This window comes from Eubalaena glacialis, chromosome 10 (assembly GCF_028564815.1).
Source record: "Eubalaena glacialis isolate mEubGla1 chromosome 10, mEubGla1.1.hap2.+ XY, whole genome shotgun sequence".
NCBI lineage: Eukaryota > Metazoa > Chordata > Mammalia > Artiodactyla > Balaenidae > Eubalaena > Eubalaena glacialis.
Window position 1 is genome coordinate 65,129,321 of NC_083725.1, and position 16,748 is coordinate 65,146,068.

General features: G+C 37.6%; 1 protein-coding gene and 1 non-coding gene across 2 annotated transcripts in view; one reads left to right on the top strand and one right to left on the bottom strand.

Moving 5' to 3' along the window:
• INTS4 (integrator complex subunit 4) overlaps nt 1–16,748 on the top strand; it is a 116,523-nt gene that overhangs the window by 1,632 nt on the left and 98,143 nt on the right. Inside the window, exon 2 of the mRNA XM_061204098.1 lies at nt 4,261–4,455. Coding sequence (XP_061060081.1) covers nt 4,261–4,455 — 195 coding nt within the window. The remainder of the gene's footprint in view (nt 1–4,260; nt 4,456–16,748) is intronic.
• Nucleotides 15,309–15,415, bottom strand: LOC133100221 (U6 spliceosomal RNA). Its single transcript, XR_009702458.1, has one exon. It is a non-coding gene; the product is annotated as a U6 spliceosomal RNA (small nuclear RNA).

Here is a 16,748-nt window from a genome sequence, read left to right on the forward strand (position 1 = left end):
GGGACCCCCCCCCCTTTTTTTTTAACAGCTACTTCTGTTTGTAAAAACTCCCTAGCCAAACTCCCTAGCTCTTTGTGATTTAACAGTATTCCTTCTAGCTGTGTCACTGCCTTTTTTGTTTTGTGGACACCTTGTGACATATTCCCATTGTGTGTAGGGAAGTTAGTTTGCTTCTTATTCTTGTTTTTTTCTGAAAATAACTTTGATATTTACCTTGACACTCTTTTGTTGCTCCTTTTTATGTGAAATTAGTTTTCCTCAACTTTTAAAATGAGTCAACATTCAGGAAAGCTTTTTGGCTTCACAGAGCTCCCTCTTCTGTGGCTTGCTTTTTGGGATTTCCTGGCTCTGTTTCCTTTGCCCCCCCTTTTTAAAAAATGGTGACAAAATATATATAACACAGAATTTATCATTTTAACCATTTTTTAAGTGTAGGGTTCAGTGGCATTAAGTACTTTCAGTTTGTTGTGCAATGTCACTTCCTTTCTTTCCAGTATTCTGTTGTTCCCCCTTACCAAGACTACTCACCCCTCCTCCAGCATGCCACGTGTTTGCACCTCTCCAAACTTTTGTATCTGTTGTCTCTTTTACATAGAATGGATGTCATGCTTCCCTCTCTCTTTGTTCTCCACCCAGTGGACTTATATTTTTGCTTTAGTCTCTCCTCCCCTGTTTCTGTAGCACTCATCTGTTTGTACTTATCACTCAGTGCTACTATAATTACTAGTGTACGTATCTCCCCACCAGTTTGGGCTCCTTGAGGGCAGAGATGATGCGTGGTTCATCTGTGTTCCCTCGATAGACCATAAGGCCTGGCTCACTAAAATGTTATTGATGGTTGAATGATAGCAGATATTGGTCTGTCCTTCTCCTTATATACTCCCTAGGGAAAAAAAATCTTTCCAATCTTTTGACCTAACTGCAGCCCAGATAACACTGAAGACCAAATTTGTGTGGAATAGGATGGAAATGGGTAAAGATTTTAAGAGAAGAGCTCATTTCTTCACTTCATTGTTCATGCATGGTTACCGTGGAGTGATGAAATGAGATCTTACTGCTTCTGTTATTTTTCCTCTGCTGTGAAGATGAGGGAGAGAGAACTGATATGTATCTAGTGCTTATTATGTGTTTGCACAATAAAGACATTATACTTTAGACTTCTTAAATATCCCTATGATGTAGGTATTGTATTCCTTTTTATAGAAGAAGGAGAAGGCCTCCTCTAGCTAGTAAGTGGTAATTGAACTCAAATTCCTCTGACTTCAAAGCCCTTGGTCTTTTTATCATGCCACGCCATGTTCCTGTCTAGAATAATCCTAGTCTCTTCTCTGTAGAAGTGTAAATTTGTAAAGAGGTGATTGCTCAAGGTATCATTATGATGCATCAAGCGTTAAGGAAAAATTTTTTTTTGAATTTTATTTTATTTTTAATACAGCAGGTTATTAGTTATCTTTTTTATATGTATTAGTGTATATATGTCAATCCCAATCTCCCAATTCATCCCACCACCACCCCTCACCCCTTTTCCCCTTTGGTGTCCATACGTTTGTTCTCTACATCTGTCTCCATTTCTGCATGCAAACTGGTTCATCTGTACCATTTTTCTAGATTCCACATATATGCGTTAATATACGATATTTGTTTTTCTCTTTCTGACTTACTTCACTCTGTATGACAGTCTCTAAGTCCATCCGTGTCTCTACAAATGACCCAATTTCGTTCCTTTTTATGCCTGAGTAATATTCCATTGTATGTATGTACCACATCTTCTTTATCCATTCGTCTGTCTGTGGGCATTTAGGTTGCTTCCATGACCTGGCTATTGTAAATAGAGCTGCAATGAACATTTTGGTACATGACTCTTTCTGAATTATGGTTTTCTCAGGGTATATGCCCAGTAGTGGGATTGCTGGGTCGTATGGTAGTTCTATTTTTAGTTTTTGAAGGAACCTCCATACTGTTCTCCATGGTGGCTGTATCAATTTACATTCCCACCAACAGTGAAAGAGTGTTCCCTTTTCTCCACACCCTCTCCAGCATTTATTGTTTCTAGATTTTTTGATGATGGCCATTCTGACTGGTGTGAGATGATATCTCATTGTAGTTTTGATTTGCATTTCTCTAATGATTAATGATGTTGAGCATTCTTTCATGTGTTTGTTGGCAATCTGTATATCTTCTTTGGAGAAATGTCTGTTTAGGTCTTCTGCCCATTTTTGGATTGGGTTGTTTGTTTTTTTGTTATTGAGCTGCATGAGCTGCTTGTAAATCTTGGAGATTAATCCTTTGTCAGTTGCTTCATTTGCAAATATTTTCTCCCATTCTGAGGGTTGTCTTTTGGTCTTGTTTATGGTTTCCTTTGCTGTGCAAAAGCTTTTAAGTTTCATTAGGTCCCATTTGTTTATTTTTGTTTTTATTTCCATTACTCTAGGAGGTGGTCAAAAAAGAGCTTGCTGTGATTTATGTCAGAGTGTTCTTCCTATGTTTTCCTCTAAGAGTTTTATACTGTCCAGTCTTACATTTAGGTCTTTAATCCATTTTGAGTTTATTTTTGTGTATGGTGTTAGGGAGTGTTCTAATTTTATTCTTTTACCTGTAGCTGTCCAGTTTTCCCAGCACCAGTTATTGAAGAGACTCTCTTTTCTTCATTGTATATCCTTGCCTCCTTTGTTATAGATTAGTCGACCATAGGTGCGTGGGTTTATCTCTGGGCTTTCTATCCTGTTCCATTGATTTATATTTCTGTTTTTGTGCCAGTACCATATTGTCTTGATTACTGTAGCTTTGTAGTATAGTCTGAAGTCAAGGAGTCTGATTCCTCCAGCTCTGTTTTTTTCCCTCAAGACTGCTTTGGCTATTCGGGGTCTTTTGTGTCTCCATACAAATTTTAAGATTTTTTGTTCTAGTTCTGTGAAAAATGCCATTGGTAATTTGATAGGGATTGCATTGAATCTGTAGATTGCTTTGGGTAGTATAGTCATTTTCACAATGTTGATTCTTCCAATCCAACAACATGGTATATCTCTCCATCTGTTTGTGTCATCTTTGATTTCTTTCATCAGTGTCTTGCCGTTTTCTGAGTATAGGTCTTTTACCTCCTTATGTAGGTTTATTCCTAGGTATTTTATTCTTTTTATTGCAATGGTGAATGGGATTGTTTCCTTAATTTCTCTTTCTGATCTTTCGTTTTTAGTGTATAGGAATGCAAGTGATTTCTGTGCATTAATTTTGTATCCTACAACTTTACCAAATTCATTGATTAGCTCTAGTAGTTTTCTGATGATTACTATTGATTACAACTTTTATCTTCTGTTGTGATCCTCTCTATATCTACACATCAGGGCCTTATGTAAGCCCTGGAGTAACAGGTTCCCTTTTACATGAACTTTTTGGCACTCATCATATGTAACAGATGCATCTAGAATAGTTCTAGTTATGCACCATCCTTGGGAAAATTGAGAAAATAGTTACTCAGCTAATTTTGTGTGTTCTGTGGTTCAGATGAGGATCCCTGATTGAGATAGACTAGTGGTAGGTCATCATTTCTGTTTTACAGATGATAAAAATGTGAATCATGACGTACTTAGAATAGAGCAACAGAGTTGGAATCAGAGACAACTTCTAATTCCAAATCAATCATTCAGTAAATATTTGTTAAGTAGCTGCTGTTTGCTAGGCATATGGCAATGTATTTTTTTCCTACACTGACCATCCTTCTAATAAAGGTAGAATGATTTGGGTGAAAATAGTCATCTGTTATGAGAGGAAGATTTTTTTCCTCAGTGTAAGCTGCAGACCATTCCCATCAGTTCTAGTTTTCTTAGGAGGCAAGGTGAGCCTATTAAGTGCCTCAGCACAGTCTGAGTATATTTGTTGAATTGAGATTTCTTTTCTAATAAGGAGGGGAGCAGATCCTTTGTTGTCCTCTTAATCCTAAAGCTACAACAATCCTAAGTGATAGGCAGAACAAAATACTCGTGGACCTACTTTACAGAGAAAGAAACTGAGACTTAGAGAAGTTAAATAACTTGCCCAAAGCTGTAGGAGCTAGTGAAAAGCAAAATTGGGACTCATAGCTTTGTCTCCAGTTGGCTCCTTTCCCAGTTCATAACACTGCTTTTTGTTTAGGCTGGGTCTGTTACCTAAATACATTATTTTGGTATAGGAAAAATTATTTCCATCAAACAAGGTAAAGTTAAATTTGCAAACTCTCTGTTTTCAGTCAAGTTTTCATGTTTTATCTTTCCTACCCTCTTGCAGCAACAGCAGGAGGAAATTGCTACTAAGAAACTCCGACTGACAAAACCAAGTAAATCTGCAGCACTCCACATAGATCTGTGTAAGGCTACCTCCCCAGCAGATGCTTTGCAGTACCTACTTCAGTTTGCCAGGAAGCCTGTGGAGGCAGAAAGTGTGGAGGGAGTAGTCAGGATTCTCTTGGAACATTATTACAAGGTAAGAATGTCTTGAGGACCTGATGGGAGTGTGTATGGGAATATGTATAAGAGTTGTATCATGTGTCTGCAGAATGGGTTAATATGCAAAATAAATAATAACGTGTTAATTCAGCAGTCTTTTACTGAGTGTCTTCCATGTGCCAGGCACTGTGGATACAGAGCTAAAAAAGATCCAAAAGATCCTATCATCAGAAGCTTACAGGGGCTTCCCTGGTGGCAGAGTGGGGACATGGGTTCCAGCCCTGGTCCGGGAAGATCCCACATGCTGTGGAGCAACTAAGCCCGTGCACCACAACTACTGAAGCCCGTGCGCCTGGAGCCTGTGCTCCACAGCAAGAGAAGCCACTGCATTGAGAAGCCCGCGCACCGCAATGAAGAGTAGCCCCCGCTTGCGGCAACTAGAGAAAGCCCACAGGCAGCAACGAAGACCCAATGCAGTCAAAAAAAAAGAAGCTTACAGTATCTAGATGGAAACAGATGTGAATGATAAAATGCATCAAATTGCTCAGAGTACGGAGGGTGCATTGGAGCACAAAGGAGGTGTTAACTTCAACCATGACCCTTCTGTAACCAGATTTGTCTCTGGCATATAGTCCTCTCATCCTGCTGTTACTGCTTTAATTCAAGGCCCTCATATCTAACTGCAATAGCCCTTTTTTTATTTTTAACTGTTTTTTAGCTAAGTGGCATTTTATTTCTCTATTTTCATGGGTTAGAAAAAAACATCAATTCATGCATAGTTAAATACAGGAAATATTTTAAGCAGAAAATGTAATTCGCAAAATGCGTTTATTTTTCAGTTTTTATTTGTAAGTAAGATCTGAAGTAAAAGAAGAAATAATTTGCAAATATTTGAATCACAGATGACTTTGAATTTTAAACTTTAGTATGAAAGTTATTGAGCTTATAGAAAAGCAGAGAATACTGTATGAACTGCCGAATACCCATCTTTGGGATTAAATAGTTATTAATATTTTGTCAAGTTTGCTCAATTTGTTTTCCTGAAGTTTTTTTAAAGTATCATAATATTTTTCCCTAAATAGTTCAGTAAATACCTCTTAAGAAGGGACACTTAAAAAATATAACCATCTAACCACCTCAAGTAAAATTAAATTACTCCTTAACGTCATCTAACAAATAGTCCATATTCACATTTCTCTAGTTGTTCCCAAAATATCTTGTTATAGTTGATTTGTTCAAATCGAAATGCAAACTGTCTCCACACATGGCATTTGCTTTTTAAAAAATCTAGAACAATTTTTATTATTTTGGTGACATTGACCTGTTAAAGAAATTTGGTCAGTTGTTTTGTAAAATGCCTTGTTTTCTGAATTTATTTACTTTCTTGGTTAACTTGCTCCTCTATCTCCTGTATTTACTGTGAACTGAAAGTTAGATCTATTGACTTTGTTAGATCCCAGGTAAGCATATTTTTGAGAATTTTAAGAATACTTTATAGGTGATGATTTGTACTTCATATTTGCATCGGTCAGGATGCATATGTCTTGAAGTCCACCTTGCTTCCTATCTTTTTTCCCTTTAGTCTCTCTTTACATATATAATGTTCTAGCTTAATCAGAATGCTTGCAGTTTTCTAAAGACCTTGTATGTTTTCAGAAATCAGTGTCTTTTCACATGTTGTTATCTCAGCCACTGCCCTGTGATCTGGTCTGCCATTTTCTCTGTCAAGCATATTCCTTCCTCAGAGTCTTTCCACTTATGCTTCCTTCTGCCTGGAACACTTCCCTCAGATGTTCATATGTGTATTTCCCACACTTCATTCAAGTCTGCTCAAATGTTACTTTTTCATTAAGGCCTTCCTTTATCCCTCTGTCTGAAACTCTGTATCCCACTCCAGCACTTTCTAGCCCCTTCCTTGATTTTGTTTTCTCTGTAGCACTTACTGTTTTCTAATATTGTATATAATTTTCTCATTTATTTTGTTCCTGTCCATTTTCCTGTACTAGGATATAAGCTCCTCTTGAGCAATATGGGATTTTTTTTTTCCTTCCAGTTTTATTGAGATATAATAGACATACAGCACTGTATAAGTTTAAAGTCGCAACATAATGATTTGACTTACATACATCATGAAATGATGACCACAGTAAGTTTAGTGAACATCCATCATCTCATACAGATCCAAAATTAAAGAAATAGAAAAAAAAGTTTTTCCCTTGTGTTGAGAACTCTTAGGATTTACTCTCTTAATAACTTTAATATATAACATACAGCAGTGTTAATTATATTTATCATGTTGTATGTTACATCCCTAGTACTTATTTATCATATAACTGGAAGTTTGTACCTTTTGATTGCCTTCATCCAGTTCCCCTCCCCCCACCTCTGCCTCTGGTAACCACAGATCTGATCTCCTTTTCTATGGGTTTGTTTTTAAACTATAACTGACCTACAACACTATGTTAGTTCCTGTTACACAGTATAATGATTCAGTATTCCTATACATTTCAAAATGATCACCACAATAAGTTGAGTTATGATTTGTCACCATACAAAATATTAAATAGTTATTGACTATATTCCCCACCCTGTACATTTCATACCCATGACTCATTTATTTTGCAACTGGAAGTTTGTATCGCTTAATCTTCCTCACCTATTTCTCTCCTCCCCCCCAACCCCTTCCCCTCTGGCAAACACCTATGTGTCTCCATATCTATGACTCTCTTTCTGTTTTGTTGTGTTTATTCATTTGTTTTGTTTTGTTGATTCCACATGTAAGTGAAATCATACGGTGTTTGTCTTTCTCTGACTTACTTCACTTAGCATAATACCCTCTCGGTCCATCCATGTTGTCGCAAATGGCAAGGTTTCATTTTTTTTTTATGGCTGAGTAATATTCCATTGTGTATATAAATCACGTCTTCTTTATCCATACATTTATTTATGGGCACTTAACGTTGCTTCCGAATCTTGGCTGTGATAATGCTGCAACAAACATAGGGGTGCGTATATCTTTTGGAATTAGTATTTTCGTTTTCTTCTGATAAATACCCAGGGGTGGAATTGCTGGACTGCATGGAATTTTGTTTTCAACTTTTTGTTATGGAACATTTCAAATATATATACAATTGTTTAATTCCCATGTACTCATTACCCAGCTTCAACAATTATCATTTTATGTCCAAATTTATTTTATTCCCACCCCCACTCCTACTGTCCACTTCCATTTCCTCCACTCTCAACCTCTACCAGATTCTTGTGAAAACAAATTCCTGGCGTCGTATCATTTTATTCATAAATTTCAGTTTATATTTCTAAACAATAAAGACTCTTTTTAAAAACATAATCACAATACCGTTACCATGTCTAAAAGAAAAATTGGACTCAGGCATTCTGATGTCAGACCCCAAGCTCTTTAACCAGGCCATGCTGCGTGCATTAGTCTAGCAAATTCTAGCCCCAAAGGAAAGGAGGAGGGATGACAAATGGGTCCAGTTCTAGATTGATGACCATAGTGTTTTTTTATTCTTTCTTCTATTTTATCCAGAAATGTGGTATCTTGTATTTTCGTAGATAACTACTTTGGCTTCTGCTTTTCTCATCCAAGGTTTTCTCAAGTTGAACTTGTTAATATTTCACATGAGGGGTTCTTCACTTATACTACTGTGTTAGTTGCTGTGGAGGATGTTGAAGAACTGTGAGACATGTTCTTTGTCCTTTAAGGGCCAGTAGTATAGTTGGTAGATCAAATAATATATGTGATATATAGATGGTAAGGGCTTGAGTTATTCATTTATTTATTTTTTTCATTCACTGTAAGTGTTCTGAATACTAATTCTGTGCCAGGCCTTATGCTTCATGTTGATGATACAGAGATTAATATATGATCCCTGATCTGAGTCTAGTTGGGTAGATTAGACAAAAAATGGATAATACTACAATGTTATAGGTGCTATGAAATCTGAGACAGGTTATGATATAACTTTAAAGAAGAGGGTAATCAATTTTACCTGGGAGCATGGGCCTAGAAGAACATTATAGAGTAGTGATGCTTGAGATGAATCTTAATCAGATTTTGGGCAGTTGGAAAGTAGGAGGAAAGACGTTTTAGAAAGAAGGAGCAATTGTGAGCAAAGGCATCAAGATGTGAAATAACTTGTCACATTAGAAGAAATACAGGTAGTTTGGCTGGTGTAGATTTTATTTTATTTTATTATTTTTTAAATTAATTAATTAATTATTTTTGGCTGCATTGGGTCTTTGTTGCTGTGCGTGGGCTTTCTCTAGTTGCAGCGAGCGGGGGCTACTCTTCATTGCGGTGGCTTCTCTTGTTGCAGAGCACGGGCTCTAGGCTCACGGGCTTCAGTAGTTGTGCCATTTGGGCTCAGTAGTTGTGGCTTGTGGGCTCTAGAGCTCAGGCTCAGTAGTTGTGGCACACGGGCTTAGTTGCTCCATGGCATGTGGGATCTTCCCGGACCAGGGCTCGAACCCGTGTCTCCTGCATTGGCAGGCGGATTCTTAACCACTGCGCCACCAGGGAAGTCCCTGGTGTAGATTTTAGATTGAGAACTCTTTAAGAGATTAGACTAGAAATCTTGTCTAACGGAAGGTTCTTGTATTCTACCTTGGGGGTTTTTGTTTTAGACATGTCACTCTGGGGGGTGGTATGGAGGATGGAGGAACTGAATGAGGGCAAGACGGGAGTTAGTGTGACCAACTAGGAGACTGATAAGTCTACAGCAAGATGAGGAAAGCCTGGACAAGGACAATTTTAATAGTGAGAAGAGCAGTTATTAGAGAGGCCTTCCCCCGAGGCAGTTTTAAGCTTAGGCATGAAGGGTACCAGGGGATAATTTCAGAAAGTAGAAGAACTTGAGTGAAGTATCTAGATGAAGAAAGAATGTTACTAGGTCAGATACTCTCTTGCCTCCTTGCCTTCCTCTTATCTGCTAGACTTAGTACTTCTGTTTTCTCTGCTGCTCCCTTGTGTTTGGAGGTCTGTGTCTCCATTCCAGACCATTGAAAGGCTATGTATCTTTTCTGTCCTCTTTTACTGCAGAATTAGGGTATTTGACTAATCTATTGTCTCTGAAAGACAATTACTTGATTTGATGATGTTACTTTAATGATTTGAAGTCCGTAAAGAATTGGCTTTTATTTGTGTTCAAAACTGAATTTGGTATCTCCCTTCATTCTCCAGTCTACCTTATAGCAAGAAATGTACCACCAACAATATAGACCCTTAAATCAGAAACCCAAGAAGGATCCTATATATAACCCTCACCCTTTCCTCTCTCCATATTCCCTTCCTCACCAACTCATGTTGATTTTACCTTCTAAATATCTCTTAAGTCCATCTACCTCTCTGTTTCCATTACCTCAGTAATATAAACAACTGTCATATTTTTAATTTATTATTATTATTTTTTAATTTTTTGGCTGCACCACACAGCATCAGGATCTTAGTTCCCCAACCAGGGATCGAACCCACACCCCCTGCAGTGGAAGTGCAGAGTCTTAACCACTGGACCGCCAGGGAAGTCCCAACTATCATATTTTTAAGCTTTATTATGAAATATAACATGTAAAGAATACGTAGAAAAACCTCATATAGCCTATTGATCAACATGAACACAGTATGTGACTACCATCCAGGTCAAGAAATGGAATATAATCAGCCTCCCATAGGCCCCCTCAAAACTCCTTCTAATTATTTCTCCCCCCTTTCCCAAAGATAACCACTATTCTCCTGACTTTCGGGGTAAAAACTGCCTTTTAAAAATTTTTTTACCATTTTAAACTTGCACTAAATACAGATTTATTTGGTAAAAAAAACACTCCTTTCCTTCCTTCCTTCTTTCCTCCCTCCCTCCCTCCCTCCCTCCCTCCCTCCCTCCCTCTCTGTATGTATCTTTTTATGTGTGACTTTTGCTCAAAATTCTGTGAGATTTATCTATATTGTTAACTGTAGCTGTAGTTCATTCATTTTTACTACAGTATAAGATTTCATTGTATGAATATACCATAATTTATTTATTCATTCTATTATTGATGGACATTTAGACTGTTTCCAGTTTTTAGCTATTATAAGAAATATTGCCACAAACATTTTTGTACAAGTCGCTTGGTGTCCATGGCTTGCATTTCTGTGTAGTATATACCCTGGAGTGGAATTACTGAGCCAACTGTTTTCCAAAGTGGTAATACCAATTTACACTCGTATTAGCACTGTGTGAGAGTTCCAGTTGTTCCACATACTTTCCAATAGCTGGAATTGATTTTCTTTATTTTGACAATTCCTGTGGATGTGTAGTCACTGTGGCTTTAATTTGCATTCCTTAGATTACTATAAAGGGGAGCAACTTTAATATGTTTAACTGGATATTCTTATGGGTAATACCTATTTATGTCTCTTGCCTATTTTTACAAATTTTTTTTTTTCCCTTATTGCTTTGTGGGAATTCTTTATATTCTGGGTACAAGTTCTTTGGTTATACATGTTACAAATATCTTCTCCCTTTTTAGTCTCTTAATGTTGTATTTTGATGAAAATACAGTTCTTAATGTAACCCAATTTGACAGTCTTTTCAGTTATATTTTGTGCTTTTCTTGTCTGATTCATATAAGAAGGGTTTGCCTACCCTAGTTCATTAAGACATTTTGCTACATTATTACTAGAAGCTTATTACTTGTTTTTCATACATGGAATTGATTTGTGTGTGTGATGCTTTGGTATATGGAAATCCAAATGTCCCAGCACCATTTATTGAAAAGAATGTCTTTTCCCCATTGTTTTGCAGTACTGCCTTTGTGGTAAGTTAAGTGTCTGTATATGGGTGGGTATGTTTCAGGGCTGTCTATTCTACTGGTCTATTTGTCTGTTCTTATGCCAATACCATGCTGTCTTAGCATAACATGATAATAACTCTTGACATCTGGTAGGACAACTTCTCCCACCTTGCTCTTCTTTTTTTTTTTTTTTTTTTTAAATTTTATATTTATTTATTTATTTATGGCTGTGCTGGGTCTTCGTTTCTGTGCGAGGGCTTTCTCCAGTTGCGGCAAGCGGGGGCCACTCTTCATCGCGGTTTGCGGGCCTCTCACTAACGCGGCCTCTCTTGTTGGCGGAGCACAGGCTCCAGACGCGCAGGCTCAGCAACTGTGGCTCACGGGCCCAGTTGCACCGCGGCATGTGGGATCCTCCCAGACCAGGGCTCGAACCCGTGTCCCCTGCATTGGCAGGCAGATTCTCAACCACTGCGCCACCAGGGAAGCCCCACCTTGCTCTTCTTTAAGAATATATTAATTGTTCTTGGTCTTTTAATAAATTTTGAGCCGGACCAGGGCTCGAACCTGTGTCCCCTGCATTGGCAGGCGGATTCTTAACCACTGCACCACCAGGGAAGTCCTTTTGTACATCTTTTTGTTAGTTATTCCTAGATAGTTAATATTGTATTATTGTAAATGATATGTTTAAAAAATTTTATTTTCTAACAGTACACAATGGCTATTCAGAAATGCAATTGATTTTTGTTTATTAAATCCTATATCTAACAACCTTGCTAGGCTCATTTAACAATTTTAATAAATTATGTGTAGATTTTGGTTTTTTTACAAATAATCATATCAGCATATAATGCCTTTGTCTGATATTAATATTATGATACCAACTATCTCTTGATTAAAGTTTGCATGGTATACCTATTTCTACTTTTTATTTTCATCTTTTTTATAACTTTATGACCCATGTAAAAAACATGTAGTTAGTTTTTTAAAAATTTCACTTGACAGTGTTTGTTTTTCAATTGGAGCATTTAGTTCATTACATTTAATGTGTTTATTGATATATGCCGGTTTAAATCTACCCTCTTATTAAATGCCTTCTATTTGTCTTACCTGCTCAGTGTTCTTTTCTTTTCTCTCATTTCTTGCCATCTTTTGCATTGACTCTTTTTAAAAAATTCTCTCCTCCACCCCTTTTTTATTAGCTTGGGAGTTATACATTCTTTTACACTTCTTTTACTGGTTAACCTAGATATTGCATGAATTCTCGACTGATCAAAGTCAAGTGTTAAATGGTACAGTTTCTATTTTCAACAATGCAAGGACTTTAACTTCATTTATCCACCTTCCTGACTTACATGTGTGAATGCAGTTGTATGTTTTAATTCTCCATTTTTCACTCTGGAAGACATTGTTATTTTCTACAGGCAATGTTCATTTAGGTTTACCTATGTATTTATCATTTACCCACATGTATTTATCATTGCTTTTCTTTCCTTCTTGTATCTGTGACTATTTATTCATCTGGGATTATTTTCCTTTTGGCTGAAGAATACCCTCTGATATTTCCATTTATTGTGAGTTTACTGGTGGCACTCAGTGACAAATTCTTTGTGTTTGTTTGTATGGAAAAGTTTTAAGTTTTACGTCCATTCTTTTTTTTTTTTTGGCCATGCTGCATGGTTTGTGGGATCTTAGTTCCCCAACCAGCCACTGAACCTGGGCCACAGCAGTGAAAGTGCTGAGTCCTAACCACTGGACTGCCAGGGAATTCCCTTTACGTCCCTTCTTTATTTAAATAAAATTTATTTTATTTTATTTATTTTTGGCTGCTTTGGGTCTTTGTTGCTGTGCATAGGTTTTTCTCTAGTTGCGGCGAGTGAGGGCTACTCTTCGTTGTGGTGCGCGGGCCTCTTATTGCGGTGGCTTCTCTTGTTGTGGAACACGGGCTCTAGGCGCTCGGGCTTCAGTAGTTGTGGCTCGCAGGCTCTAGAGCACAGACTCAGTAGTTGTGGTGCACGGGCTTAGTTGCTCCATGGCCTGTGGGATCTTCCTGGACCAGGGCTTGAACCAGTGTCCCCTGCATTGGCAGGCGGATTCTTAACCACTGCGCCACCAAGGAAGCCCCTACCTCCCTTCTTGAAGGATGTTTTTGCTGTGTGTAGAATTTTAGATTGGCTGTTTTTCTTTATTTGTTTGTTTCTTTTTAGTACTTTAAACATATCATTGTATTGTTTCCATTGAGAAGTCACGTCAGTCATTATTTATCCCTTTGAGGAGTAATCTGTCTTCTTTTTCTTTGCTTTTAAGAGTTTTTGCTTCTTATGGTTTTCAGCAATTTTTCTGTCATGTGCCTAAATGTGGATTTCTTTTCATTTATCCTACTTAGGGTTCATAGTGTTTGTTTTATTATATGTGGCTTTGTACTTCTAATCAGAAAGGTTCTTGGCCATTATTTCTTCAGATTTTGCTTTTCTCTCATTCTCTTCCTCCTCTCCTTTTGGGGCTCCAATTATATGTATGATAACCATCTCATTTTATCCTATTACCTTCTTTTCTGAATTTTCTTTCTTTTGTCTTTTGGTGCTTAATTCTGGACCTGTCTTCCAGTTCACTAATTCTGTCTTGACCTTGTCTAATCTGCTCTTAAACCTATCTGTTGTTTCTTAATTTCATTTATTGCTTTTTATCATTTCTATAATTTTCTTTTTAAAAAAAAGTTTTAGTTCTCTGGTGAATTCCCAATTTTGACTTTTATCTCTTTGAACATACTAAGCAGAGTTAAAGTCTGTGTCTGATTACTTCAGTAAATGGAGTGCCTGTGGCTGTGTCTTATCATTTTTATTCATGTCATCTGATCCCCTAGTGTGCCTTTTTTCTTATTGTATTAGGCAGTGTATTTCTAAAATTGTTTGTAAAAATAATTTGAGGCTTAGGATGACTTAATTTTTGTCCAGAGAGGATTTGTTTCTGTCTGTTCATCCAGGAAGACCTTATTCTTGTTTTAGGAATTGAGGTGATTCAAAGATGAGCTGCAGGGGAGGGGGAGGGGTGAGATGTGACAGGGTGAGAGAGTGTCATGGACATATATACACTACCAAATGTAAAATAGATAGCTAGTGGAAAGCAGCCGCATAGCACAGGGAGATCAGCTCGGTGCTTTGTGACCACCTAGAGGGGTGGGATAGGGAGGGTGGGAGGGAGGGAGATGCAAGAGGGAAGAGATATGGCAACATATGTATATGTGTAACTGATTCACTTTGTTGTAAAGCAGAAGCTAGCACACCATTGTAAAGCAATTATACTTCAATAAAGATGTTTAAAAAAAAAAAAAAAAAAAAAAAAAAGATGAGCTGCAGTCTCTACCAAAGTCTATGTACTTTTATTTTATTCTCACTTATATTATTGTAGCATTTGGGGATCCTAATCCAAAGTGACCGGGTTTATTAGGCTACCCCTGCTCATCCTCCTACTCTCAGCCTTATACACTAGCCATTGTGCCCCTACCCTTACCTGGCTGTTGGAAGCACTGCTTACTTTGCCTCTTATATATCCATCCCCTCACCTCCCACAGTTGACAGACGTCTCCAGAAAAAGCAGCCCAAACTGCTTTGGAGAACCTTCTTGGGTCTGTGACCTTCCTTGCATGATCCTGAGTCTTTAATTCTTATTTATCTTTTTTCTTTCAAATATCTTCAAATACACACACAAGTATATATCACATATACACATACATATATACATACGTATGTGTATATACATGTACACACTTGTATATGTGCATGTGTATTACATGCATGTACACACACATATGTTTTTCTTTTTTGGCATCCATAGTACTATTCTAGTTTTCCTTAGCGGGAAGGTTGTTCTGTATTACCTGCCCCTAACGTAAGTGGGAGTCTTGCCATTGTCTTTTGCTGGACTATTGCGGTATACTCTTTTTTTTTTCCGTGTATTAATTTTTATTTAATTTATTAAAAGAATGAATGGAAAGATGAATAATTCTTTGGAACCATTCAAATTCTTTTGCTGTTCTATAATTTTTTCAATCAAATACTCCTTTTTTTATTTTTTGCTGCTCAAAGGATTAAATTTTTTTTCAGAAATATGGAATGCTTCATGAATTTGTGTGTCATCCTTGCGTGGGAGCCATGCAAATTTTCTCTCTTTTGTCCCAGTTTTAGTATATGTGCTGCCAAAGTGAGCACCGCAATTACTCTTAATTTGTCTCTCTGGCTACTTTTGCGCCTTCCAATCCAATCATTATATTGAGGCCGGTTTGGTATTTCAAAAATTTGAATCTGTTTATGTCACTCTCCTCGTTATAGTTTTTCAAAGGATTTTTATTGTTCTTAGGACAAAGACTCTTCATTTGTTTATTCAACAGTGAACAAATATGTATTGAATTCCTGCTACATTCTGGGCACTATCAGAGGCACTTGCCATAATTCTCAAAAAGTTGTGGCACCTGCTTGCCTCTGTAGCCGCATTTCATGGTAGTCTACATTTTAGCCACATTGCCCCCTTTTTCAGTTCTGGAAGCTGTGGTGTTCTTTCATGACTGAGAGCATTCATTTATTCTTTTCTCTCTGCCTCAAATTAAAGTCTGTGTTTGTTATATTATATGCTTTCATGGAACTCTGTACTTTTCCTTTACAGTACAACTTTGTAATTATGTATTTGGACATTACTTGACAACTGTCTGCCTTGCCCATTAAAACCTAAAGTTCCATGAGGGCAGTGTATCCCCATGGCCAAACACAGTGGCTCCTTGTAAGTACTCCGGAAATCCTGTTGAACAGATGATGGATGAATTATTTAATTCACCGAGTGAATTAAGTAGGACACTTGGCTTTTCCTTTTCCTATACTCTTCCCTTTATTTTTATCAGAATGTATGAAGTGCTTTCTGGGCATTCTGCTTGTCACTTTAGCAGCTCACAGGTTGGTTGGGGAAACAGACACAATCACATAATACACTGTGATAATTACAGTGCACTGGTGAGGGGCATGATAAAGGGTTGCACCAGGCTGCTTGGGTGGTCCAAGGGGAAGGGCACTCTTGTCCAGTTCAGGCATCAGAGACAAACTTCCTGGGGTTGCTGACACCTGAGGGGCAGGAGGGAGAGGCTGTGGGAGGCAGGGAGAGCAATTTAGGCAGAGGAGCAATCTGAGCAGAAGTACAGAAGCTTGAAGCCTCATGGCATCACTGCTGGGGAATTGTGGGAGCTGACATACGGGACAGTCTTGGCAGGCTGTTGTGGCGTGCTCAGCAGCTCAGGCTTCTTTCTATAGGAAACTGGAAGCTTTTGAATGGTTATGAATGTTTGTGTGGAGTTTTAAATTTAACATTCTTTTAAAAACCCCAACTGTAGCATTTATTGTAACAAATTCAAGCAGTATAGAAGTGTATAAAATAAAGAATGAGACTTGCCTCTGCAAATAAAAAAGTTAGAAAACAAAATACACTCTCCAGAGATTACTCTGAAGAGAATCACTGTAACAGATATGTGTGCATTCTTAAATGCAGCATTTTAGAATC